Here is a 27894-nt window from a genome sequence, read left to right as displayed (position 1 = left end):
CTTTTAGGGGAAAGGCAAAAGATGGGGAAAGGGTGCGGTGAAGGTATTTTGAGGACAGAGCTCACCTACAGCCCCAAACCCACCGGACTGAGCCTCCTTTTGAGGCAGTGGTGTCCAGATGGCAAAACATTGTGTGAACATCAAATACACAGCCTTAGTGGAGAAACTACACTGTAGTAAACTTCATTTTGTCCAAGTGGGTTTCCCATCAGCCATGGGACAAACAGGTCAGGGCCTGGCAGCAGAACGGCTTAGGGCCCTTAGGGCCCTTCAGAGCAAACTGCAAAAGACAGTAATTTTAAAGCAAACAAACAAACAGGATTTCTCAGGAACGGGAAAAAAAAAAAAAAAGGTGCTCAAAAACAGGCCTTCTGGAACGGACTGCCCGGTATTACAGAGTTTGCAAGGGCTGAGGAGGTCGACAGTTTGTGCAAACCCGGCACTTTGTGAGGGCAGAGATGCCGAAGGCGGCCCAGGCTGCCGCGGCCCCTGTGCGGGGCTTTGCTTCTGCGCGGCGGCCGCGTCAGGAGACGGGCGGCCCGTTAAAACCCAGAGGCAGGAGCGCTGCCCGCGGCGGCAGGGAACAGAAAGGGAGTGGCGGTCCCTGCCGCCCCTGCCCGCTGGGCCCGGCCACACAGCGCGGCCAGCGGCCCCTGCAGTCAAAAACCGAGCTCCACTCTTGCCCGCCTCCCCGCGCCGATGCCGTGCACGGCGGGGCGGGGTGGGGGCGCTGGCTCTCCGCTTCCGGAGCGGCGGCGGATGTTGGGGTTTGAATCGTCTGTCAGTTAGCACGGGCTGGTGGCGGGGCTGCCTTCGGTGAGTAACGCCTCAAGGGGGCTGAGGCTTTTCCCGGCCACCTCTGGCCTCGGGGCTGGCTGAGCCTGGGGATGAAGGGGCGAGCACAGCCTTGCTGCGGGCGAGGAGAGGCGGGTGGGGCGCTGGGCCGCGAAAGGGGCAGTTTGAGCTGCCGTGACGGGGAAGCGGGAGGCCCGTGGTTCTGAGGGGAGCCGGGCGGGGCAGTAACCTGCAACAGCTTCCCGGCCGTGTCTGGGGGCAGGAGATCGCGGAATAACAAATTACGAGGAAATCTTCCCTCTTCCTGTCGCGCTTCTGGGAGGAAAGCTGGCGGGGGGTCGGGGAGCGTCCCTGGGAGACTAGCCCGGTCCGGCCGCGGGAGGGAGGCGGGACGGGCTCTCTGGGTGGCGCTTCCCACAAAAGCTGTTAGGGCCGCTGTGTCCTTTTAAAAGACGGCGGTCGGATTTCCTGGCTGAACCCGTGTAAAACTTGGACAGTAAGTGGCCACCTGAATCTTAATCGGTTGGGGTTCCTCGGAACGTGGCGGGAGTTCTCCCGCTCCCGCGGGGGGTGCTGCTGAGGAGGGGTTTTCTCTCAGGACACGGCGACCTGTTACAACCCATGAGATGAACCGGAGACTCTGTCAAACGTAAGCTCAGGACACGCAGCACTAACGGGTGGGATCTGGAAGGGTTCCGCGAAGCTTTTGTTGGTGTGCTAGAGAAAACGTGCACCTGAAACCTTGCCTTTTAGGGTTGTTTGGTGTCTTTTTTTTTGGTTGGTTAGTTTTGGGGTTTGTTTGGGGTATGTGTTTTTTTCTCTATCCTATAATTAAAAAACTCTTAAAAAGCACTTTATGTTCTAGAGCAGTAAAGAGTTATAGAACTTATAAAACTCCTAAATATTCACTCCGAGCGTCTTTTTAGCCTATTTAGGCGAAGTAGATAGATTTTATTTGTGCTTCGGTTTTTATAAACACTGTGGGATAATGTGTTCCTGTCCTGCAAATAGAGGGATCCGGAATCGCTTTGTTCCTGTAGAAAGCCCAGTAGGACTTATGCATGGAGCCTTAGTGATTGTTCTATCTTTTAACTTGCAAATTTGAACTTCGGGCCATTTTCATGAAAGAGTTTGAGAAAAATAGAAGGACTTGGGGAGGTAGTGTGTTTTTCTGGAGCCAGGGAAAGGTCGGAAGATGCTTTTCTTGTTTCCGCCCAGATATGTGCGTTCTCCACCTGGTGGGTGGTTATATGTATAGATTGTTTCTTTGTTGTGATACCCTGATAGATCCAGAACTGTGAAGCTGACTGTGACCATTCTTGGGAGATCTCGAAGAGAAGGGAGTGTATGTGACCTGTGCGCTTTTCTTGCTTCCCCCTGTACCTGATTAAGCATATTTATTTTTTTGTAATTTTGAAAGAGGGAAGTGTATTTCTCGGCAAACTGGGATCTGGAACTAATTATTTCATCTGACTGTCGGTGCAGTGCATGTTCTTAAGAGCCTCTTGACCTAGTTTGGTTGTGGCATTGTTTATTATTTGTTTGTTTTCCCTTTAGACTGTTTACTGGCAAAGGTCTTTTGCGTCCAGCTACTCTGGTTCTGAAACAAGGTGCAATGGTGTACAGCAGTTGCCTAATGCCTGAGACTTCTGCCTCCATTTTTATTTTTCTTTCTCTATGCAACTCTTTTCCTAAAACTCCAGTAAAATGGACTGCAGAACATAATTTGCAATAGTTTGGACTAGCCTGAGGTTTGTTCTTGAAGCCTGAACCTGGCAGCCATCTAAACTGTAAATACTAAAACTCCAATAGCTTGGAGTCTGTCAGGCTTCTGGTTTAGATGTTAGATTTGTTACTGGCTGCCTCCCTACTCACTTCGGCCTGTGTGAAAGAAGTTGTCCACCTACCTGTGAGGTCAAGCATGGATCTGCAAGCAATCACCCGTGATTCTTGTCTTGCAAAACTTCTGTAATGCTTTCCTCTGCCTCCTAGGAGAAGGCAAGTCAAACATCCACAGATACATTCCTAAAAGTGTTCTACCTTGCACTAGAGGAAGAATAATCATCTGCTGCAGTGAAGAAACATGTATTTTTAAATTTTTTTCCAAGGTGGGCTAGATTGCATGGTGTGGCACAAAGTAAAGACTAGCTCCCAGTATATCCATGTTAATGTATCTTGGGGATCTAATTTTTAGGGGCATGTGGTGTTTAAAAGAAGTGTGGTTTAGATAAGTGTTTCTAAATTAATTCCCCTGTATGTATGTCCCATGTCCTTGTTTTGGATTCCTCGGTGTTGTTTGGGGTTTTTTTGGTGCGTGGTTTGTTGGTGGGGTTTTTTTGTTCTGTTTTTGTGTGTCTTAGATCAGGATTTCTTTGACTAGGCCAGGATCCTGCATTTTCTCCAAACAGTGGAGACTGTCTTCATAGTTATGTCACTAATTCTACCCAGTTAATTTTTTCTTCCAGGTCCCTTATGTTGTTACAATCTTTATATGAGCAGGAGTCACTGCCACTTCCTTGGTTGTCCTTGGATCAGTATTTTTGATGCTTAAAATAACTACAAACTCTTCTGTACAATTAAGTCTAATTAGCTGTTGCATTGGACTTCTTTATTTTCTCTTTCAAAAATCAAACATCTTGTTTGATAATTTGGGGAAATAGTTATAAGTTGCTACATGTTTCATTGGTCTGAAATTATTTTTTCTGAACACTTGGATCCTGCTTTCTGAACCCCTGTCTCTCATAATTCTTTTGTTCTTGATCCCATTTTTACTGAGTTTGGGTGGTTTTTTTCCAATTTAAAATCAAATGTAAAAGTAGAATATAATGGTCATTCTTAATGCACTAGGTGTATTTAACACCTCATTTCTTTTTCATGACAGACAGCCAGAGGAACTCAGAATGAGTAAAACCAATAATTTTGGCATTCCAAGTCCATGTAAGTAAGATTTTTATTAAATAATTATGGAAATCTTTGATCTGCATATACAATGCCAATTACAACTAGCTGTATTTGGACTCAAAGAACAGGTGAATTTTCAGTAATCAAATTGTGTTGGAACCACTCCCTCAGGGAATGAAAAAGAAATAAATTCTAAACTTCCCTGGATTTGTTTGCTGTAATTTGAATATTTAAAAGTAGTCTTTTTCTGCAGATTTTTTAAGAACGCAACCTTGGGAATTCAGCTGCTAAAATCACACACAGCTGTGTTTGAGATGCATCATTCAGTACTTACATAGGCTGAAGCAGTACCTCTATTCCCATCACTATGACTGTTCTTGATATTAAAATATTGAAAATGTATCGTATATATGTATTGAGAATTGAAGGGTAGATATTACATTTCCGTGGATGTACGTTAGTGGGCTAATAACTGCGAAAATGGGGAAATCCTCAAGGTTTTAGTTGACTCCAATGTTGTCTCAAATCCGTGAATGTTTCGAAACTAGCATATGTTTTAAAAGCACTGGTAGCTTATGGCTTGATACAGTCAGGATACCATTCATATGCTTTTCACAAAGGTTATCACACAAATGTACAAAGAAACAGTTTTTTTCAGGGATTCTAATATAGCAATGTCTTAATGTACAATACTAAAAACAATTACATTACATTTCACATGCATCTGGACTTTGTTGGCCATTTGATAATTACCTGTGGGTGATTTGGGAAGAACATTTCAGCTGGGAGCACAAACTGCTTGTGAATTTAGCTTGAGTGATAGCCCTCTCCTGAATTAGCAGGCAGGTTAGGAACTAGAGAAGGAACAAGTAGTACCCTCTTCTGTATTTACTATGGAATGCATTAAGGGGAGAGAGGTTTCTACTGTCCTTTATCCAGCAAGCTACTTCAAGATACATGTGATTAAAATATATGAAAGATACCGCTTTATAGCTGATCCATAGTAATTCCAGTACATTTGCTGTGATAATAAATATGATTCTGTATTTTAGTTTGTGTTCTCTGTGGACGGACAGATGACTGCCCTGAGAAGTATGGAGAAAAAAAGACCTATGTGGAACACAATCTCACTGTTCACTATTACTGTTTGGTAAGTATATAGTATTGATCTTGGGGCTTGTCTGTTTTAACTAGAGGAAAAAAAAAAAGTAAATGCAACAATTGTTAAATAGGAATTACATGTCCAAACAGTTGTTGTAATAGTTTTGTTGTTGTAAAACTTGAACTGTCAGCTTTAACTTTTAGCCTTGAAGGCTTGTACTTGTCAGGTGCAGCAGATGAAATAAATAAATCCCAACAAGCCGTTATTCAAAGCTAAATTCTGCTCATGACCCATTTAAATGAATGACTTAATTCTCCCAACCTATCATAGCAATGAAAGTACATTCTAAGAGAAAGATAAGATTGCACCTACATATTCACTTCTATAGGAAAGTGTAGTTTCAAAATTTGGAATGTAAAAATTCCACCCCTTGTGGAAAAAGTTGAGAAAAGTTGTCTTTTTTTATTTTCCCTCATTTCTCACTAGTTCTTGCTTGGGTGTGAGTTATTATATAGGACATTCTAACATTAAAGTAATAGTCCTACTTTTCAGTTTAGTAATATGTACCCTGCTGATCATATAAAGCTACAGTAATCACTATTTAGTAAAAGCTTGTAATTTGAACAAAGCTATGGACATAAACTACAGTTGAGTATCTTTTGTTATCACACTTGATATTTTCCTAGATTCATATTCTTAAAGGTATACTTAAACTACCTTTCAAACTCTAAATTTTTGCAGGTCTTTACAGTAATATGAATACTTCAAAACATTGTTCGTTAATAAATACAGTTTGAAATTTTTTTTGCCAAGTTAAAAAAAAAAACAGTCTCAAGAACAATTTGGAATGTTTGTTTTCTCAACCAGTTATTAAAAGATTGTGTTGATTGCAGATGGCTTAATAGGTTGGATATTGAATCCTTTGAAGACTAGGCAGAGTGGAGATTTCCTGAAGTTATATAAAGATAGATTTATTTTTTTTTCTTAAATAACTTTTAAGCAGCTGAAAGCAAATGTGTGTTCATGATAATTTTGTCTCATACAGAAGGCCAAATGAAATGATAGGAAAAGGTCCTTTCCTGATGGAGCAGAACAGCTAGGAAAGTGCATGCTTGCAAAACTGAGCCTTATGATTAATAAGATATTTTATTGTGATGAGCTTCCTGCAGTTGTCTTCTAGGTTTTGGTTCCTGCTTCTTTTTAAAAACAAACAAACAAAATGCTGTGATTTTACTTAATTATAGTGCATATTATATAAGAAAAGAGTTCAGCTAGAAAGAGGCCAGTTAGTGGTGCAGTTTCATTTTTCTTTACTAAATGTCTTACATTTTGGAAAAAATATATATTTGGTTTTAGTATAGAATTTTACATTTATTCTACCAAAATATTGATCCAGCACTATAGTTAGAAAATGGTGCTGTGTTGAAATTGTAAAATGAGTTTATAAAGAATATAGGAGGCATGAAGTTGTGAAACTAGTTATTTCACATCTGTGATGTAACTGCCTTCTAAGTAACTTTAATCTAAATTATCAGGCTCTTCTGACTTGCCTGGTCGATTCTGTTTTTATTTAATTATCCTCTAAAGTGGTTGGACTTCAGTACAGATACTTCCTACTGTGTGTCATTATCTTCATAGCACAATTTTTATTCACATTACCTAAACTAATGTAATTTTACTTCCTCTGAAGCGTTATACGCTGAAAAAATTTGATTGACAATTATCTGAATAGTCTGTATACTCCAAAAAGGAGGTAAAATACACCGTCTAGGACTCTACAACATTACATAAGACTGATGTTATGAAATATTTATTTTCATGTTACGGGTTACTATTCCCTATTGTGTCATATCAGATGAAAACATCTAGATGTTTTGGATCAGTGTTTTTAATCATAAAAATGTTTGCGCACAAGCTTTGTTAGACTAAACTTCTCTCTTGCTTGACAAGCGCAATGTAAGTAATTTTAAATCTTTAGGTGATTTTTTTAAAAATGCTTAATTTGTTTTCATAGTTGATGTCAAGTGGCATTTGGCAGAGAGGGGAAGAAGATGAAGGTGTAGATGGATTCTTAATCACAGATATTAGAAAAGAAGTAAATAGAGCTGCAAAACTGGTAAGAATGAAGTCTCTGGTATTTACAAGGGAAAAAAAAAGTAAATTTAAATGCACTTAGTATTGGCTGTGGGGTTTGTTTTCTTTTCCTTCTGCAGTGGGCAGTGTGCTGAACCCATTCAAGCATCTGAATTTTACATTTAAGTAGCAATTATAATGGATGATAAAACCTGCAGAATTTTGCTAACATTTTTATTTCCTGGGTGTGTTGCAAATAAATTAAAAAGAGCAAATTACACGTGCATAATATCTCATGACATTATTCCAAACCTCAAGCTGACATTATATAATTTTACAAATGCAACTAAATTGTAGGTACTGTTAGTTTAATTCCTGTAATTTTACTTGGACTTTAGATGTTAATATTCTGTTATTTCTAAACCAAATTATTCCTAGACATGTAACATCTGTAAGAAGAAGGGTGCTTCAATTGGATGTGTAGCTCCCAAATGCAAACGAAGTTACCATTTTCCTTGTGGGATACAAAAAGAATGTATTTTCCAGTTCATGGAAGACTTCAGGTAAGTTCTGGGGCTTTTGTTGCTTTTAAATTTTCAATTAACTTTATACAGGAGGTGATTTTTTTTTTTCCATGGCTTGTCATTTATAATTAACAGTCTATTCAATTACATCTGGGTATCTAAGAAAAAATATGAGATGGACTACTGGAGAAATGGGTTTAATATCAAATGTCTAAAAAATGTTTTATTTTCTTTTACTATCACCTGTCCAGCATCTTGGCTGTAGGCAAAAACTCTTGAGTACATTTGATAATGGCTTTTTTCTGCCTGCTATACGCTGAGTTTGCAGGGTAGATAGACTTGCAGGCACTTTTACTTCTTAAATAAATCATATTAAGTCAAGCACATGTAAAAATAATGCATTTTCATAAAGGTTTCTTGTAGAGCTGCGTTTCTTTGCTTATTCCTTTGAGTTTGTACAAAATTAGAAAATTTATCACGCTACCTAGACTCTGCATAATCAATGTGCAAACTCAAAATTACTCCTTTAACATCACGGTGACATTGAAATATAGGGAAGATCTTGAGGTGCTGAGTAGACAGGAAAGCCATTATTTGGATCAAAGGAAGTTTTGAAAAAAAGGAGGTATCTGCAATTTAAAGAGCATCAGCTGGCAACACACTTCTTCCTTTCTGTTGTTCTGTTGACTTGCTCTGTTGGGTACGTAATTTGTTAACATGTGTGTTGTGGTTTAACCTTGATAGGCAGCAGAGTACCACACAGCTGCTTGCTCCCTACCCCTAGTGGGATGGCGGAGAAAATCAGAAGGGTAAAAGTGAGGAAACTCATGGGTTGAGATAAAGACAATTTAATAGGGAAAGCAACAACTGCATGTGCAAGCAAAGCAAAATAAGGAGTTAATTTACTGCTTCTCGTTGGCAGGCAGATTCTTGGGTATTTCCGGGAAAGCAGGGTTCCATCATGTGTAGCAGTCACTTGGGAAGACAAATACCGTAACTCCAAATATCTCCCTATCCTCCTCCTTTCCCTCAGCTTTATTGCTGAGCATGATGTCATATGGTATGGAATGTCCCTTTGGTCAGCGGGGGTCATCTGTCCAAGCTGTGTGCCCCCCCAGCTCCTTGTGCACCCCCAGCCTGTTTGCTGGTAGGGTGATGTGAGGAGCAGAAAAGGCCTTGACACTGTGCAAGTACTGCTTAGCAATAACTAAAACATCCTTGTGTTACCAACGCGGTTTTCATCAGAGATCCAAAACACAGCCCCATGCAAGCTTCTGTGAAGAAAATAACCTCTGTCCCAGCTAAAACCAGTACTTGTCTGCCTTTCTAGCTTGTTGTACAGTGTTTATTCATGAAAAACGGCTATAATACAGAATTCATTCTGGTATCTTCAAATTTTATAAGGAAGCTTCTTAAAACCTTGTTTTGATAAAGGAACCTCAAATTACTTTTTCTAGATCTTACTGTTGGGAACATAAACCAGTCCAAAAGATTTCAGACGAAGAATCTAGAGGAACTTCACAGTGTACAATATGTCTGGATTTGGTTGAACAGGTTCCAATGTACACTGTATTGAAAAGTCCTTGCTGTAAAAACGCTTGGTTTCATCGAGAATGCTTGCAGGTAACACAGGTTCTTTTTTCCCTTTTACCTTTTCCCCTTCTGTGGGGATCACATTTCTTTTGTGTTTAAAAATAATAGAAGAGTTGCTTAAAATTGTATAAAATTATTTAGGATAAATGTAGGCAGTAGGTATGGAAACATACTAGGTTATATACTAGGTTTGAAGGACAATATGCAATTTGTGTTTTGGAGACCAGTGTCTTACAAGACGACTCTTTCGTTTTGTTTTGATTTTTTTTGTTTTTACACTAATCATTTCCGTTCCCCCTGTTGCTGCATATGTGATATACTTGAACGCTTTTAAGTTATTTTGAAGAACTGAAGTCCAGCCTAGGTGGTTGCCTTCTTGCAAGACATGTGGAGAATCTAAATGCTAAAAAATGTCATTTATCCATCATGGGTTCTTTGCTTATGTCCAGAGCTGGCAAAAGTTGTAAGGTTCTTTTTATAAGCTCACTCTAGCTCTGGAGAGGTTGAATGAAAAGGATTGACCTTTTCTTTATGAACCTGATTCTCGCATGGGAACTCTTGTCCTCTAAGAGAAAATGCTCACCATTTGCTTCAATGTCAAGTGACATCATGATTGATGTCAGCTTTAACATCCATGTCATGACAATATGCATGAACGTAATGGTTATAGATATTAAGGCATTATTTATTGGCATCCTAAGGATAGAAGTAATTCAATAATTGTTTTTGTGGCTGTTTTTTTGTTTGTTTTTTTTCTCTTGACACAGTATCAAGCTTTGAGTGCTGGAATATTTTTCTTTAGATGTACAGTATGTAATAACAAGGACAAATTTCAGAAAGAAATGCTGAGAATGGGTATACACATTCCAGAAAAGTAAGTAATTTTGTAAATAATCACTCTACTATAAAAACTTTATAGGTGTTAAAGTAATGTTTTATTTATTCTATAGGACTGCATCTATTAATATGTGACAACATAGTCCTATTTTCAATGGTAGGATTGTTTGGTTTGGTAAGGAGTAGCCTGTTCTCTTTTAGTAATGCATAAAAATTGTCAAAGGTCAGATTAGTCATCTCAGACATAAAGCAGGAAGATCTGAAAAGTGATTTTTAATACCATGATTCGATCAAGGACCTATTTAAAAGATCAAAACACTTCTTAAACACAATTGTTTCTCATTAACACAAAGGTTGCCGAGAAGTGTATTTTCTGTGCCCAAGTTTTTAAATTATTTTAATTTCTTTCCAGACAGTATTATAACCAACTGATTACTCGGCCATACAGCTTCCATCTTCTCTCAAGAGATTGTTAAGGATATGTTTAGTATAACAACTGCGTCTAAAATTCTGACCTGCTTTTTATAAGTTTCCACCATTTGATGGGGCTCAAAATAAGACAGAAAGTGATCAGAATGTTTCTTTGTTGGAAGTATTATTCATTAATAATTATTAATCTCTTCAGAGACTACCATTAATTTCCTCCAGAGACAGAAGCTCAAGATTTTAGATAGGAAGAAGAGTCAAAGTACTTGATGAACTTTGCTGTACTGGCCTGGAGAATTCTGAGTAACCTTTCATGGGTAACTTGAGCAGACTGCTGAAACAAATATCCACATCTGCTGCAAGAGAGAAAGCGGAATGATACAAAACAGAGCAAACATGCACTGAGGTCATAGGAAAAATACTAAATACTTCAATCAAAATAACTGTACACAAAAGTCTGGATGTATATTTTATAGTATTATTTTGTTGTTCCTAGACTCTTTTCTTTCCCCTCTCAGTTGTCTAGCTGTTGCCTAGAATATTATGTGATTGGTTATTCATGTGGTTATTACATGCTTCTTTTCTAAAGACAGTAACCTATTTAAACAATCAGAAATACAGTTGTAATAATAGATCTTATGCCTTGTTTATAGGGATGCATCTTGGGAACTTGAAGAAAATGCATATCAAGACCTACTGCAATGTTATCAACACTGTGACACTAGAAGATGCCGCTGCAAGAAAGGAAGAGACTATAATGAACCTGATAGGTATGACACTTTTGCAGGAAGGTATAACCTAGGTTGGCATAGTTCTTTGGTGTCATGGTTTGTTGGTTTGGTGTGCTTTTGTGTTGGTGTGTTTAGTTTTCGTTGTTTTTCTGGGTTTTGTGGTTTTGTTTGCTTGTTTTAAATTTAAGTGTTTTAAAACCTGATGCTTAAAAGTATTAATGTCAAGCCAAGACACAATGTCCAAATAAAAAATTTGTTGTACTCCGTATAATCATAATATTTCAATTATAATTTTCTCTAATCAGATTATAAAAGCCAAGAAAACCAAACCAATCAATTATCAGTTATCTTGTCCTTGATCTCATTCGATACAGAGCTGAAGGAGAATTTCTACATCCATATAACATGTAGAAAAACATGTGCTTAAATTAACGTTGTGTATCTTTCATCCAAAATTTAATTCAACAATTTAATAATAGTTAGAATATTAATACTTGAAACGTTTAACAGAAATTAATTAAAGTATTGGACTTAGCTGGACACTAGCTGTGTAAAATCAGTCTAAAATCAATCTAGCTGTGAGCTATTCCTCTGCATGCAAATGGCAGCTAGAATATTACTGACAGCTTAGGGGGGTTTGAGTGATCATGTAAAAGGCTTTATTCTGCTCTACCACTTGCTTAATTTTTGATTAACAAGTTCATTTTCTGCCTTCTCTCTTGTTTCATTTGTGTGCTTCTGAAATGTGTACCATCCATTGGCATGTAATTTGGCATGTCCAGTAGACATTCTTTGCTTTGTACAAACTTGACCAAGCATTGCTTGGTTCATTCATGGCATGTATACACCTCAGGATTTACTTTGCTTTTAAGAGTTGTACCTTAAGCTTTCAATATTTGAATTAATATCAGTCACATTGTTCCATTGTATGTTTAAGCAAAATTGAAGTAATCTGAATAAAAAACTAACATACTTAAACACTATCACTAATGAAGAGTCGTATTCAGAATGTGTAAGAATAATCAGATATGCTGCTTTAAAAAATTTACCATTTGGAAAAGTTTTATGGTGCATACCCATAAAACACAGAGGAAGTTGCTGGCTAGCAACATGAGGAGAAAATATTAGCTGTAAGCTTCAAGGCACACTATAACTCATAGCTTCTTTCAATACAAGATGCCAGAACATGGGTAACTTTTTTTAACGATTGTCGCAGGAACTGCAAGTACATATTTTCTGAAGAAAGTTCCCCTTGCTTATCTACAGTCCTACCAGATTGATAAAATCATGCTTTGTTAGTTTAGTGTCTGAGTTATGCTTACTGTTAAATATTCTTTGTTTTAACTAGCTTCATTATTCTAAATACGTAAGTTTTTAATTTTAGTAAATGGGAAATAAAGCGTTGCCGGTATTGTGGTTCCCGTGGAACTCATTTGGCCTGTTCGTCTATGAAGTCATGGGAGCAAAACTGGGAATGCACAGAATGCAGAAGTATCCTTGCAAAATCAGGTAAAGTTATGGATGTGACAGTGACTTCTTAAAATGATAAATTTTAATGCAATGTATTTTACAACTAGCAAATTCACTAAATTAGTATAATTTAATCCTGTAGGGAACTATAGCAAACAGAAGAAGCGTTCTTTGGCTACCTCGGAAAAGACGGGTGGAACAACTTGTTTGCTGGAAGAGCCATCTCCAAAGTGCCCTCGACAGTCACCTGGGTCTCAACGCAATTTTCTTCTCCAGTGTGTAATTTTCTGTTTTCAATCAGAAACTATAACATAAAATAGTACTTAAACATGAGGAGGTGAATGGCTTATTCTGTAGCAGAAACTGCTTACACTAAATTGCAAATTGAATAAAATTGGAGTAGAGTTTAGTGATTTAAGTTTTCTGAGTAAGCCATGATCTCTGTAAATTTGCTATAGTTATTCATGTTCTATAGCATGTAAACCAGTTTTTACTTTGATAAAATTAGATCCTTGTAGAAGGAATCTTAACGATTTCGATATAACTTCAAATGTACAAGTGGCAAAACTTAAAGCTGAGGTTGCTTATCAGTGTTTTCTCCATGTCATTAGTGTGCTAGAAATCTATTTTACAGAAATATATATATAAAGAACATTTTCCTCTGCTATAGTAAAAACTTTTCAAGTCTGTGGAAACTAAAATTTTTAGGTTTTATTTTATTGTGTCTGGAAGGATTTCCATCTCATGTACAGGATACAACTAAAAATGGGTCCTAAACCCACCACATAATAAAATACTGAATTATTTTTAAATTGTAGCTCAGGTACTGATGGGCTTTATGTAAATGAACATACAAATGAGATTCAGTACTGAAATAGGGGGTAGTTATGTTGCTACCTTCAAATAAGAAGGTTTATCCATTCTTCAATTGTATCTCTTTTAAAAATACTGTTTTGGCTTATAGATCACCAAAAATCATGTGCCAGAACAACTTGTCACCCTGCTCGCACCTAGAACTTCCAGCATCCAACAGAGTGATGATGTCCTTATCTCCACTGATGTCAAACAGGAACTGGTCCCTGAGGAGAAAGTATTTTCTTCTGGTTTTCTTACATTGAAGAGTAATCTAGCACATGACTTTATACCATATTTCCTAGAGAACATGGCAGGGGGGATGTCTGCATATATGTGTGTGTGCGTTTGTGTATATAGTGGCTATATATATTTGTGTGTATATATAGTCACTGCAAAAAATGGAATAGTACACTGAAGAGCTAAAGACATAACTTAAAGGCCTCTGTTTCTAAACACTAGAGAGCAGTGAGGAGAGAAGAATGATACCTATTGAGAATTTTTAGGTTAGGTAATAAAGGGATCAAAACCCAGAAACAAGTATTTGTCCTTACTGAAGCATGGTAGCCATTCTTTAGAAAAGGGGGAATAAAAAGAATCATCTACTTTATTCAAATTAGACATGTCCTGAATTTTCAATGTCTTTGCATTTGTACCATAGGAATGGTTCAGGATTATACTAAAATCGGTGGTTAAAAACATGTTTTAATATAGACTATTCAGGTTAAGAATGCAAAATTCATTGTCTTGTGAGTTATTAATTTATTAGTCCTACCTGTAACACGTGCTAAAACTTTGAGGGAATTAGTTACTTCTAGTAGGTAGAGTATTTGCAATAGTTTTGATTGCAAGTTAGAAAACAAGGAAGGGGTCTTATTTAGCCTGGTGTATTATGTTTTAAATGAGAACCGCAACATATCAACCAAAGTATTTAAAGAGGCCTTATTCTTAAAAGGTTTTAGAATGTTTCTTGTATAACTTGCTAATTATGAATCATAATTTCATCTGAAAATACCTGCAATTTTCTTGTAGACGTTTAAGAGAGCAAAGAAGAGAAGTTTCTAATATACTGAAGGAGTTAAAGCTGCAAGTTAATACAAAAACTACAAGGCTTAACATCAATGCAGAAAACATCTGGAACAGTGCTTTAAAAGGATTTAAACAGCGCAACTTCAATCCTATGAAGACCATTGAGATAAAATTCACAAATGGTAAAAATAAATCCAAGACAGATGCTTCTGCTGCTTCAAAACACCGTTTCTTCCAGTTATTAATGCATCACCTTCAGAATTCATCATTGTTTGAGGGCTCTTCTGCAAAGAACTTGGCCCTTGATTTTCAAGGTAATTAAATGCTTTGTTCAAAAATACATGAAGAACTATGTAACTTGAAAGGTTTTTAAATCTTCAGCCAGTATGACTCTCAGTTCATAGTTACAGGCCTGATGGATAGATATTGGGTTTTGAATTTTTTTGCCTTTCGATTCTAAAAGGGAGGTGGGGTGTGGTTTTGTAATAACAAAAAAACCCCTTGGTTTAGTTGAAAAAGTTGATGAAAACCAAGAAAATACAGCATATAATTAGACTTGGGACTTTTTAATTAACTGCAAGTGAATTTCTTTCTTCCTGACTCACTTTCTCTGTTACTTATTTTCCTTTCCTCAAATTTCAACACCATTATCTCTGATAGCATGTTCCCTGAACACCCAGTTAGCTTCTTTGAGTTCTTATACTTTGTGCCTTGATCATAAAGTGGAAGAGGAAGCTACATCTCCTCCCAAACCTTGACAGTGGCTGAAGAGTTGGAGTAAAAGAATATGGTACTCCTATGGTCTCACTGTTTAAACAAGCAGGAGATGGCAAACCTCATTTGCTGCATCTCCTAAATTGGGAAGGAATTGCATTATGAGATTTTTCTATTAAAAAATTGAGGATCACAAATTATTTTTATGCATAATATAGTAATTTTTTTTTTTTCATTTGCAGCTGTAGAAGAGAATCTTTATTTTGAAGCTGGTAAAATGATTGCAGTTTCTCTGGTTCATGGTGGCCCGTCTCCTGGTTTCTTTTCCAAAACACTGTTTGATTGTCTTGTCTATGGCCCAGAGAAAGTGAAGCCAGCTTTAGAAGATGTTGCTGATGTTGATGTAGCACAAACAATAAAAATGGTAAATAAAACTAAACTTATTGGCAAATTCTTGTTCAACACTATATTTGGAGATAAAGGCTGATTGAATATAACTTTGATTCAAATTTAAAAGCATGCATATATATATATATATATATATATATATATATATTTTTTTTTAAATACACATGCATGTAGTAAACATTCCTAACTTTTATCTTCTGATACAGATAAAATATGCAGATAGTCTGGCTGAACTACAGTCTACAATACACGACTGTTACGAATTCCTTGCTGCTGCTGGATGTTTAAGACCTATAACATCTTTGTGCGATAAGAAGATGCTGGTGAATGACATATTGATCCATCATGTAATCAAGAGAATTATTTCACCCTTAGAAAGGTTTGTTTTGTTGTAGTTTGCAAACTTCCTTTGTGTTTTCCTCACTGAAATACTAAATACCAAGCAGCTTTTGAGTGTCTCTGTGGATAGGGACTGTACAGCCTCACTGGGCAACCTGTGCTGGTTCTCTGTCACCCTCACAGTAAAAAAGTATTTCCTGATGTTCAGACGGAACCTCTGGTCCTGGCACTGGGCACTGCTGCCTGCTTCCAGCTTCTTCGCACACTCCCTTAGATACTTATACACATTGGGGTTCCACCTGAGCCTTCTCCTGGATGAACAGTCCCGGCTCTCAGCCTTTCCTCACAGGGTTATGCTTCAGTCCCTTAAGCATCCTACTGGCCCTGTGCTGGGCTCTCTCCAGTATGTGGGGACCCCAGAGCTGGACACAGTGCTCTCAGTGAGGCTTTACCACAGTGCTAAGCAGAAGCATCAGCTCATTTGACCTGCTGGCACCACAATTCCTAATGCAGCCCAGGATACCATTATCTGCATTTGCCACAGGGAGAAATAATGGCAAGTAAACATGGAGACTGCAGAAGCCAAGTGAAGGCTTTTAGAACACCTCATTTTACCGAAGGACAATTAATTTAAACTGTTCTTATAAGGATATTTGTAAGAAAGAAATTCAGTATGTTCTTACATAAAAATTAAAAGTAAATTATGTTCATACAGTAAAATACCAGGAAATGAAGTTAATTTCTGCATATCACTGATACGTTCCACAGAAGCACTTTGTTAAAATGAGAATTAAATTCATTTACAAGATTTAAAAAAATGAGACTACTACGTACACCTTATTGACAAGACTCGGGGACTGCAGAAGGGGAAACTTTACTATGTCCAGTGTTACAGCTTTATAAAATGCAACATACAATTAGTTACCTACTGGATTTCTGACATGTGCTTGCTTTTTTCCCCCCTCCCGCCTCCTAGTTTTAGGCAAGGTTTGAAAACTCTTGGTGTACTGGAGAAAATGCAAATGCATCCAGAAGCATTCTCTAGCATATTGTGCCACAAGCCTGAAAGACTTTCAGCAGAAACCATTTGTGATCTCTTTAAAATCCATTCCTCATCAGATGTAGATAAGGTTCAAGGTGCTGACTTTTGGATGGGTTATTTGCAAGATGTGGAAAGTAAGTAATTATTTCTTTTCTGTTCCCTCTTCCCTGTTGAGGGTATTTAGCTGCTGGTATAAATACGGGGTTTGGTTTTTTTAATGTTCAGTGGGGTAAATAAGTGAAGATTTTGAGGTCATGGTCAGTTCCTAATTATGGCTTCTTCCACTTCTTTCTTACTAATGATAACTTTTGAAACTGTTTTCCAATCATAATCAAACTTAAAAGAGGTAAATATCTGTGACTAAAAATAAAAAAAGGGGCAAGCAAAAAAACAAACCCAACAACTTCAGTGATACAGAAAAATCCTTTAATCCCCTTTCCTCAGCTTTGCTGTGAACTTACTTGTATTACAGTGTTTGTGTCAAAAATAGAGAACAGTGGTCTCTTTTTGCAGAAGAGTTATTTTTCTGTTTGCCTAACATTCTTCAGAACTAACCCAAGCGGGCTTTTCTTACTAAAATTTTTCTTATTTGGCCATATATCTGCGTATTCATTCAGCATATTGGTCTGGGGTTTCCTGGTTTCAGGGTTTTTTTTCCTCTAGCATTTAACATGCAGCATAATGGTCTCTGAGTAATAGCCAATGAATGATAAACCTAATCCTGTTTTTTCAGGTGGTGAGTCTGTAGTGACGTTGGAAGATATTCTGTTCTTCGTAACAGGCTCTTATTCTGTACCACCCATTGGTTTTGATCCTGAACCTACTATTAAGTTTTTGCATAGAAGATATCCCACTGGAAACAGATTCCTTAATTGCTTAGAGCTCCCTATAACAACAACATATGAGCAGTTTAAAAATAAAATGGATTTGACAATCAGAAACACACTAACAGTCGAAAGAGAATTTAGCTTCTGAACTGGATGCTGGAAACTTCAGTTTTCTGCAGGAACGTCTGTTTGCAAATCGCTACTGTATTTTTAGACAGCATGCTCTCAGCCTTTCTCACTTCTCTTCCAAAGATATGCTAAAAGTAGTAATCCTGTAAGTTGGAAAATTATTTTCAAATGAAAATACACTTCATCTTTTGAATCATCTTGTTTGTAGTTGGCTTTAAGAGTCAGCAGTCTCTTGCAGAAGTACTTTAAATGTCTACTTTTGCTGTAGACACCTATGAAATGTTACAAAACTCTCTAACATTCTAGTTAATTCCCACAGGTAAGTATGTTGAGTATATAACATCAGTAACTTATTTATCAAGGTCGAGTCAGGTACATTTTGAAGACAACTGCTGCAGAGCTTTGTCTCGGGTAAAATGGTGATGCTATTTTTCAGTTGTTCCATGTATATTTTTTCAGTAATTGTTTTTATATCGATGATTCATTTACATTTTGATGATTCATACAAACGTATGAATGTTAAGAAACTTGGAGTTTTAAGTCATTGTGGTTAGTGCATTGGAATAGAATTCAGGTCTGGAGAAAACCCAGGCAAAATAATAAGGCACAAGAACAAAATGTGGTGGAACTCCAGTTTCTCTTATTAAACAAAACCTTTGGCATTTGCAGATGTTTCTGCATTCTGCTGTTATACATTAGTTTTTAATTGTACATGTAGCCAAAATAATAAAGACTAGAAGTAAATCTTGAATATGCAACAATAAGTGGTCTTCCAAAATGAAATGAGTTAAACTTAATGCTATTGAGTATGAAAATCTAGGAATTTGTTGCTCATTAGAACATGTTACTTCGTCTTTAATGTCAGTATTTTCATAGGAATATGCACTAAAACCATTAAACTAAAGGTAGGCTACCATCAAACTTGTCAGTGCCTGACATTTTTCTAGCTTTTAGTCTAAACTCTTCTTGTTTAATTGTAGGTGCATTCTGAGCAACCTCAACTGTACAAAATATACTTCAGTTCTGCAGTATTTGTATAAATACCATTAAGCCATATAAAAGATGAGAAGTGAAACCCCTAAACTGTAACACTTTATTCTTACTAAAACTGTGAGACTAAAAGGACATTTAAGTACAGTTTTTAAAAAATGTATGCAGGTCTCTCTTTTGAAATGACTATTTCCACCCTTTAAGTTTGACCACCTATACTGCATCCTAAACATAGATTGTGTTATATATGTGCATAGTTATACATATCTAGATATGCCCACATTCTTCAAAATACTGAAACGTAGTAATACTTTGTTTTATTAATATAGCTTGGTTTTAATTGAAAATACAAGGAGGATTGCTTTACTTTTTTTGAATGCCTTGACAAGAAATTACACCCACAGGAAATTACAAATGGATAGGTGCTTCTAGTAAAAAAAATAATCCAAACTAACCTGGTTTCTGGTTTATGGTTCATTGCAAATATTCCTCTAATTGACAGATTGCTTTACTAGACGCTAATTGCACAGCAGTGTACTGCAACTCGGGAACTATGGAAGTGGCAGTCAAGTCTCACTAAATTTAGGAACATGCTATGAAGGGTTAAAGACAGAGGCAGATGGGTATTTAAATTGCACAGTTCATTTAACAATAAGCAGCTATTTTGAAGTCTTTCTTCAACTGCTATATCTCCTCTTTCTTGATCTTGGGAGAGGTGCTAATCTTTTGTTAGACAGACCTGTTTCTGTCACTGGGTAACAAAAGTGACAGTGCCTTTTTTAATTTCAACGTTTCTGAGGGAATTATTGCAAGGCTTAGATCAAGCATTTCTCACTACTTTCAAATAGCTAAAACAATCTAATCTCAAAGTCCTGTCATTAAAAATTTAAGAATATTTGAAATTAAGGCAGAGCTAGTGGTATTTTTCTGGTTCTTAGCCAAAAGCATATTAAAGTTTCCTTTAAAATCGGTGTATAAGCTCTTGCAGAATGTCATTTGACTTGTTAATATACTGTTTTCTCATTCTTTTCTGATATTTTTTTTCTCCAATAATATTTCACGTTTGTCATCTCTGCATAATCTTTGAATGTCATACTGCCAAATAACCTCTTTATATCCTTACCCTTCAGAATGGTCTGTTACCATTATAAGGAAGGTGTGTTGTTTCAAATGTATTTGCATAGTAAGGATTCATGTTGTCTGTTCATATTTTTAAAATATAGCAATGAGTCTCCTGCAGATAGAGTATAATACTTGAGAAATGAGCGGCGTACCCAGTGCAGTGTCCCTTTTTCTTACCTACTTGGAGACAAATGTCTTCTGTAATATTATGTTATTTTTCTGTATGGAAAGTACAGAACTTACAGAAGTAGCAAGCAGAGTGTGGATAACTTTAAAGGACAATTCCTGGACTTTTGGTACCTGCGATGGCAAGGGAAATTACTTAGAACTTGGAATAAACTGCATTTTAAAACATTTCATGGAGAATAGAAGGCTTTAAAAAGTATCTAAGACAAAAATAGGGTTGGTTCACACCTTTTATTGTTTTAGTTTTGAATTCAGCAGTTTATAGGTTTTATATAGAGGTAGAACTAACCTATCTGTCAGCTGTAAGAGAAATCTTAATTAAGCTTTAAAACTATCTGCTATACAACGCTATATCAAAACATGGAATTTGTAAAATCCTGTAGTTACTAATATTGCTTGAAAACATTTTGCTAATACAGAACTTTTTCTTGTTTTCTAATATTGATGTTTACACATGCAGGACAAGTTGTCTTTCCTTTCTTGTCAGTTTGATAAGTTCCATCTAGACACTGTAAAATAATATGTGATATATTCAAGTTAAATGCCTAACTCCTGCTATGGAGAGGAACCTCCTCTCTTTTGGTCATTTTCAGCTTTCAGTTATATAGACCAATCTTACATTTCCTCTGTTTATTAAAATTTCTGTTGAACAAGCTGATGTCCAATCCATCAAAACACAGAAAGGCCTCTTTTTGTCTGGATACCATGAGAGCAATTTCCATAGATATAATGACCACCAGGTTTTAATTGCTATGGCAGGTCACTGAAGTGCAATATTATTGGGTAGTTTTCATTTTACATAAACTTTAACCTGAGGCACCCGTAGAAATCAGGGAAGTTGTGTACTTTGAGTGTTTCTGTATATACATTAGCTGTTGTGTATTAACTATGTTTTTATAGAAGTTACATCTTTGTCATGGCCACAAGAGAACTATTGCACTCCTCTTTGGGTTTAGCCAAAGAACTTCACCCCTCAGCTTCTGCATCAAACCCTAAGCTTCCATCTGGAATTAGCACATCAAATAAGCTATTTATTTTCTAGAGTGATCATTTCCTAGTAAACAACAATAGATGAGTATTTTAGATCTGTGTCTGAAAAAACAAGGGATAAGAAATTTCTGTGACTTGCTTTCACCCATGCAAGGGATGCTTACTAGAAAAAGCTGATAGTATTTTTAACTTGTTTATGGGTGAAATATAGTCAAAAGAAGTTAATATCAGTTCATATTTAGAGTCTAAATCATTGTGTGCCACAGCTTTGACTTTTTTCATTAAGATGTTCAGTCTTGGGATTAGAAGACTTGCAGATTTTGAGAAGTATATTTAACATGTAAAGCAAAGTATTAGTCATTATTAACACTCACATTCTGCATGTGCATTTTGAAAACAGTATCAAAAAATTCTCATTCAAATAGAAGGAAATGCAGCTCTGGAGGCTACAAAATATATCTTTAAAATTTATTTTCTTTTTGTATTATATGGGGAAAGCATTTTAAAGCTCAAGCTTCCTTTTTTTTTTTTACTTAAGGGAATTGCTGGTTGGGTAAAAAAATGAAATGCAAGAACTTTTACACTGTCAAATAATGTGTACAAGAAATCATTGTCAAAATACTAAGGTTTGTAAAAAAAAAAAAAAAAGCAACCCTCTGATTTTTGTATTGCATATACAATGTTCTTTTAAAACTTATGCTAATTAGAGTATTATGTAAGAAAGTATAATTTTGTAAATACTTCTAGCTCTAACTTGAACTGCAGGATCAGTGCTTGAAGTGTTGCATCTTCAAGCAATGTTATACTTGACAGGTGTAGCATTAGTGTTGAAATAATTGGTAATTGTGGGAAATAACTGTATCTGTTTGAAGTGCAATAAAGCCATAAATTTCTGTTGGAGTAAGTATGTAACTTCAGTGGTTTTATTTCAGTACTTTGGGTTTTAGCTCTAGAAGTGTCATCACTATTTTCTGTAGTTTGGTTTGTGTACCTATAAACACCTTTCTGTACATCAATCCTGTTCCCCTGTGGGACTGGTTAGTGCGCAGCTGTAAAGCAGAGCCGAGGTGGATGCTGCCCGGGCCTGAGAGAAGCAAACCACGTATTTTACTTTTTGATAACTCACTAAAGCTTCATTACTCTATCTTTAGCTGGCTGCCTGTTTTTGAAACAGTCCTCAGAGCTGCCCTGGTTGCATTTAAGCGGTTTTCTAGGAAGCATTTCAGTTCTTTGTTCCCAAAAGTTAATGTGAGGTTCTGCTCCAAAACGGTGGGAAATAGCACCACCCTGCTCTCTGAACCATCTCAACCTGTTTTTCTCAGCTGGGGAAAAGCACAGGCCCAAATTTTAACTGAAAAGGAGCAGTTTCTTAATTACAACTCCCTCAAGAACAAGGGCTGGTTCTAGAGCTGCTGGCTGCCGTGAGGCGCCACGGCCCCCGGGGCGGGGAGAGCGCGGAGCTGTGCCGCAGCTGCCGCCGGGGAAGCGGCTCGGGGTGGAGAGGACGGCTCACCTGTGTTGCCGGGGCAGGGCCGAGGAGTCGCCGCCGGACTGCGGGACCCGCCTCTCGCCGCCCTCCGGGCCGCCACGTCGTCCGGCGGCTGCGTACGCGGCGGTGGGCGGGGCGCCGCGCCAAGGCCGGGCTGGCGGCGCAGGAAGATGGCGGCCGGTATCCGGGAGAAGCAAACAGGTGAGCGGCTTCCCGCGGTCCCCGTAGCGCGGCGCGGCAGCTGCCGTTCCCGGGGCTCGGGGTGGGGAGGGAGCACGCTCAGCTCCACGGTGCTGTCGGAGGCTTTCTCCTGCCTCGCCCTTTCCCCCGGCGGAGCTCCGGGACGGGACGTGGGCGTCTCCGGCGCCTCGCCGCCGCTGGGGGATTCGCGCCTTCTCACCCGGCTTGGGTCTCCCGGCAACGGGACGGCGGCCTGCTCCTTGCTCGGAGCCCGCGGCTGCTGGAGCGGAGAGCTGGGGCGCCGCTCAGCTGCCTCCGCAGCGGCGGGCCCGGGGGAGCGGTGCTCCGGGGTCTCTGGCCGAAGCTTCTGCCGAGGGGCCCGGCCCCGCTGCGGGCACAGGGCCGTGCGTGTGCCCTGCCGGGCAGCGCCGGGCACAGGCCCCGGGGGCATGCCCGCAGGTGCCGCCGTGGTGTGGAAGTCGCCCCCGGGAAGGGACGTGAGCGCTGCTGCCTTCTCCCGTGGCCGTGGGAGCGGATTGTGCGCTCCCTCCGTTTCGGTTTCTTTTCTGCCTGTAGCAAGGATCAACGGGAAAGAAACAGCGTTTAGTGGTGCAAAAATAAAGCTTCTGTGGTGATGCTTCTGTTAGGGCAATGCAGGGGCTTGGGAGTGTGTACTGACCCTCAGGTAATTGAGAATGTGAGATTAACAACTACAACTAATTATGCAGGAGGTTTGCTATGGTTAAAGGTTTAGTTATTCAGCCTTTCCTTATGCTGTACTACAGCTTCGTGACTGACGCTTTCTTCTCTGTCTTGACACTGCTTTGTGGAGCCTTGTGCCACCCAAAAGCTCACGTCAGCTCCACAGCCCTCTACTTTTCTTGCTTGCCAAAGTTTTTGGCAGTAGTTTGAGCTGTAATCTTGTCACTTTTTCATTGACAACTGCAGTATCTTTCTGGTGGTATAGAGGATTCTGGGTTCATTTATTTAACATGAAATGTCTGAAATCATCTGCCTGAAAATTTCAATCTGAGTCTCTGTGTGGACTTTGAATATTTACTAGTATTCTTCATCTTCTTTTTGTACCAGCAGCCTACTTCTGTAGTCTCATTCCTGTGGCCATCTGGCATTAATAGTGCTATTTGATGTTCCTTTGCAGGCCTTTACCTCTCTTTGCTACTTTTCTGACAAAGCCCACTGTCATTGAGCCCTTATTCCATAGAGCTTTATTTTTTTTCTACTCTGCTTCACCTTGTTACTTGATTATTTCAGTCAGCCTTTACCCCTGAACCCATGTCATCTTCCATTGGTGATGTCATTTGCAAGGAACTAGACTGAACAACTAAAAGACACTCAGAAAAATGGAACAATTTATTATCTTTTAGTGTTTGTATTACCACATCTGTGCAACATCTGTTGTGACCTTTGTCCTGGTTCATAACTAGGCAAAACATATAATTGTGCAAGCACAACAAAAACTTGATCCTTGATCCCAGATAGTATTCAGCCTAAATATAAGTGAAGTGGCAATATAAATACAAAAAAAAAAAAGAAACCTAGGGACTTGCTGAGTGTTTGTTGTGATTGTGACAGCATGTCACTAGTCTTATTGCTGTCTTCTGTAGAGAGCTTATGCTAAGTTTAAATTTAAATGGTCAGCTCTACAAAGCAGGTGCTTCAGATCCATTAGCACCAAAATACAAACCCTTGCAGCTTTACACAAAAATACGAATAAGGAAAAATGTTATATCATTGCTAAATGGAGCTAGTCATTTAGTGGTGATGGACACAGGTAAGTCTGAGATACCCAATGCCTTCTTTGCCTCAGACTTCACCAACAAATTCTCCCAGGCTTTTGTGTCACTCTGGAGTCAATCACGGAGTGAACCCTCTTGGTAAAGACTGACCACCCTGACTGCCTTCAGTGATAAAATGACTGGATTTGTGGATGACAGGAGAGCAGACTTATGTCATTCACCTTGACTCCAGCAAGGCTCTTGACATTGTCTTCTTGTATCCAAGTTAGGATGTTATGAGCTGGAGGGATGGACAACTGGATAAGTGGGGGGAAAAAAAAAGGTTGAGGGTTGAGTGGTGCAGGTTCAGGGGGTTGTGATTAATCAGATATAGTATACCTGGAGGCTGCTGACACCTAGGGTGCCACACGGGTCTGTCCTGTGACCTGTCTGGTTTAAAAATCTCTTATCAGTGACCTGGAGGGGGTGTCAAAGTGCACTCTCATTACTTGTACTGGTGACAGCAAACTAGGCGAATCAGTTAATATACTCAAGGGCAGAGCTGCAGCTCCGAGAGACCTCAGTGGGCAAGAGGAATGGGCCAACAGTTACCTTATGAAATTCAACGATGACAAATGTAAATTCTTGCACCTGGAAGGGAAGAACCCTTTCCAACATACAGCTGACAGTGCAGGACGCTGGCAGGCTGGAGAGCAGCTCTGCCCAAAAGGCCCATGGGGATTATTCTTGGTGGACAGTGAGCTAAGCACCAGCCTGCAGTGTTCCCCGGCGTACCAGCATCCGCAGCCATATCCACAGGAGGGCAGCCAGATTGAAGCCAGTGATTGTCCCCCTGCTACTCAGCCGCAGGAGACCACATCTAGGTACTGTGTCCAGTTTGCAGCTACCAGTACAGGCAAGGCATTTATCAGGTGAAGGGAGTTCAGCAAAGGACTGCCTAGGTGGTCAGGGGCTGGAGCACTTGCCTTGTGAGCTGAGGCTGCAGAACTGGGGCTTGTTCGGCCTGAGAAAAGTTGGCTTGGGAGGGGGCGACCTAACAGCAGCTCCCCAATACCTGTGGGGAGGGTATGGAGAAGATGGAACCAGGCTCCTTGTGGTGTTGTATGGCAGTAGGTTGAAGAACAACAGGCAGAAGTTGAAATGAGATACTCAAACCTGACATGAGGAAGAACTTTTTCACCATGAGGACAGCTGGTGCTACAGGTTGCACAAGGTGGTTTGTGGCATCTCCATCCCCGAAGATTTTTCAAAACTTGATTGGGTAAATCCCTGAGTAGCTGACCCTGCTTGAGCAGGAGTTTGGACTGGAGATCTCCTGAGGTCCTTTCCAGCCTGAGCTGTCCTGCGCTACTGTAAACCCCAGGGGAAATGCCCTGAGGATGCTCACAAGTCTCCTTCAGATAAAGAGTTAGAAGTTAACCATTTCTACTCCTCTTCATTTATGAGCAAAGTGGTGTATGTTGCCCTAATTTCTGAATTTTTGTCCTCTTTGCAAAGCTTTGTGATGATTTTGGTTTTGAGTTTGAACAGAATAGACACTAACTTATGTTGATACAAAGTCTTTTGCTTGTAGTCAAAGATGGGAGAACAGTGCATAGTGTATATTGTTGAGTCGAATAAATGAGGAAAGACTGCTTACTTAATAGATTTATAAGTTAGAGGTAGGTGAAGGAATCTGCTTTGTTTTTTGTTTTGAATGGGAAGTTAAATGAAAGCTCATTCCTGTTTCAAAGAGTTTTTTTGCCTCAAAGTAGTATTTTTGTACCCCTTAAAGCAGCAATTTCTTCCTGTAAGTACTCAGAATGTTTCAAAATATGTGTCAGTCTTAGATAGGTGAAAAGGTATTTTTTGCTTGTGTGCATACTGTTGTTCTCGTGGGGAAGGAAAAGCATATCAGGGGAATAACGCAAACTAGTACCTACCGTACAGAATGCATCTTCAGGAAGATACTGGCATTATTCCTAAGGCAAACTGTGACAGAATGCAGCCTGTATAGGTAAGGAGAGAGATTCTTTCTTTCTGTTTTGGGACTTGCTTTTTCTCCATTTAGTGTGTCTTTGGGAACCCATAAATTCTAGCTGATATGTGCCACTTGTCAGTCAAAGCTACATAAAAATAATGAAAATGTGATTTGTTGCATTTATATTTTATGATGGTTTTCCTCTTAAATGAAAGATGTGATAAAGCCTTGGTAATGTGTTTGATCTCTATTGTTGAAATGTAAAGAGAGTAAAGCATTATTCTGTTTTATTTTCCAGTGGCTTTGAAACGTATGCTGAACTTCAATGTTCCTCCTGTTAAAAACAGCACAGGAGAACCAGTATGGAAGGTAAGAACTGTTTGAATGGGAGTAGGAGAATCTTGTAGTGTTCAAAAAAATTCAGATTTTCAAATTTTAACTAACTCCGGTATCTTATCTACGTTCTTAACTTGTACAAAATATTTTTCCTGTGTGTTACGAATGTGCAGAATTAAATATCAGAATTGCTGAGAAAAATACATATTTTAGATATTAGCTGCTTCAAGACCCAGTGACTGCTTCTTTAGACAATATTTTAATGAGCAACTGAGGAGAATATGTTTGAAATATACTCAGGTCTCATTGATACCTGTTGGCAGAAACCTATGGGATACCTTACAGATAAACTCACAGTCTGGAACAACTATTGGTAGCCTTAAATTTAGGACAACTGAGCCCAAGCTACTTTTATTAGATTTAAAGAGTAAGTAATTTGTGAGAATTTTTTTGCTACTACAAAGCATATATTATGTCTCTTCATCCATTCTGTTGTCTCTTTTTTTGCTAGTTCCTTTTTTTCTTCTCTGCTTCTCCTTTTGTTTCCTCCCAAATGCAGTAGAGAAATTCTGCACTCAAAATAACAAGTTTCTGACAGCACATTCCTGTTTGACTGACACTTTTCAGGAGATGCAAGTGATGAATTTGTTTCCCTTTATCATTGAGAAATGGAAATCCATGACTAATGATGTATTATAAATTGGTAAATGTTTAGCACTTTTCAGGTTAGGAGAGTAGTTCTGAAACTTGAATTTCTGTATCCTGTATTCTAATATATCCACTTTGTAAAAAGGCGTGTATCTATTTCAGGTTCTCATTTATGACAGATTTGGCCAAGATATAATCTCACCTTTGCTGTCAGTCAAAGAGCTGAGAGATATGGGGATCACTTTGCATCTGTAAGTAAAAAAAACAGTTTGTTTTTTTTTTCTGAAAATAACGTTGTTTTATATTCACCCAAAATCACAAACAAAGCATTGAAAATCATTTGGTGAATAACTGCTAAAATAAAGATCATGCCCTAGTTTGTTTCTAAAGACAGGTGGTATTATTCAGAATGAGGAAGCAGAAATGTCATTTGAAATACTGTTC

General features: G+C 38.6%; 2 protein-coding genes across 5 annotated transcripts in view; both read left to right on the top strand.

Annotated features, from left to right (window-relative positions):
- The first annotated feature begins 597 nt into the window (after positions 1-597).
- On the top strand, positions 598-21984 carry G2E3 (G2/M-phase specific E3 ubiquitin protein ligase). Of its 4 annotated transcripts, XM_065064137.1 has the most exons (17): positions 833-1444; positions 2788-2903; positions 3677-3732; positions 4749-4846; positions 6813-6914; positions 7310-7434; positions 8853-9018; positions 9756-9862; positions 10905-11021; positions 12367-12491; positions 12595-12727; positions 13417-13542; positions 14337-14647; positions 15290-15471; positions 15662-15834; positions 16771-16970; positions 17570-21984. In XM_065064137.1, the coding sequence occupies exons 3-17, from the start codon at positions 3696-3698 to the stop codon at positions 17809-17811; spliced, it is 2244 nt and encodes a 747-aa protein (XP_064920209.1). In that variant the 5' UTR covers positions 833-1444; positions 2788-2903; positions 3677-3695; the 3' UTR covers positions 17812-21984. The 4 variants fall into 4 exon arrangements, with proteins under 4 accessions (XP_064920211.1, XP_064920208.1, XP_064920209.1 ...); XM_065064139.1 differs by lacking the exons at positions 833-1444; positions 2788-2903 and adding an exon at positions 598-816; XM_065064136.1 differs by lacking the exon at positions 2788-2903 and having other exon boundaries at positions 810-1444.
- A 693-nt stretch (positions 21985-22677) lies between these two features.
- Positions 22678-27894, top strand: part of SCFD1 (sec1 family domain containing 1) — a 53173-nt gene continuing 47956 nt past the window's right edge. The window contains exons 1-3 of the mRNA XM_065064140.1: positions 22678-22770; positions 26765-26835; positions 27613-27701. Of these exons, the coding sequence (XP_064920212.1) occupies positions 22740-22770; positions 26765-26835; positions 27613-27701 (191 nt within the window). The 5' untranslated portion in view covers positions 22678-22739. The remainder of the gene's footprint in view (positions 22771-26764; positions 26836-27612; positions 27702-27894) is intronic.

The sequence above is a fragment of the Columba livia genome, chromosome 5 (assembly GCF_036013475.1).
Source record: "Columba livia isolate bColLiv1 breed racing homer chromosome 5, bColLiv1.pat.W.v2, whole genome shotgun sequence".
Taxonomy (NCBI): Eukaryota; Metazoa; Chordata; class Aves; order Columbiformes; family Columbidae; genus Columba; species Columba livia.
Note: the sequence above shows the minus strand (reverse complement) of the source record. Positions and strands in the feature narration are given on the sequence as shown.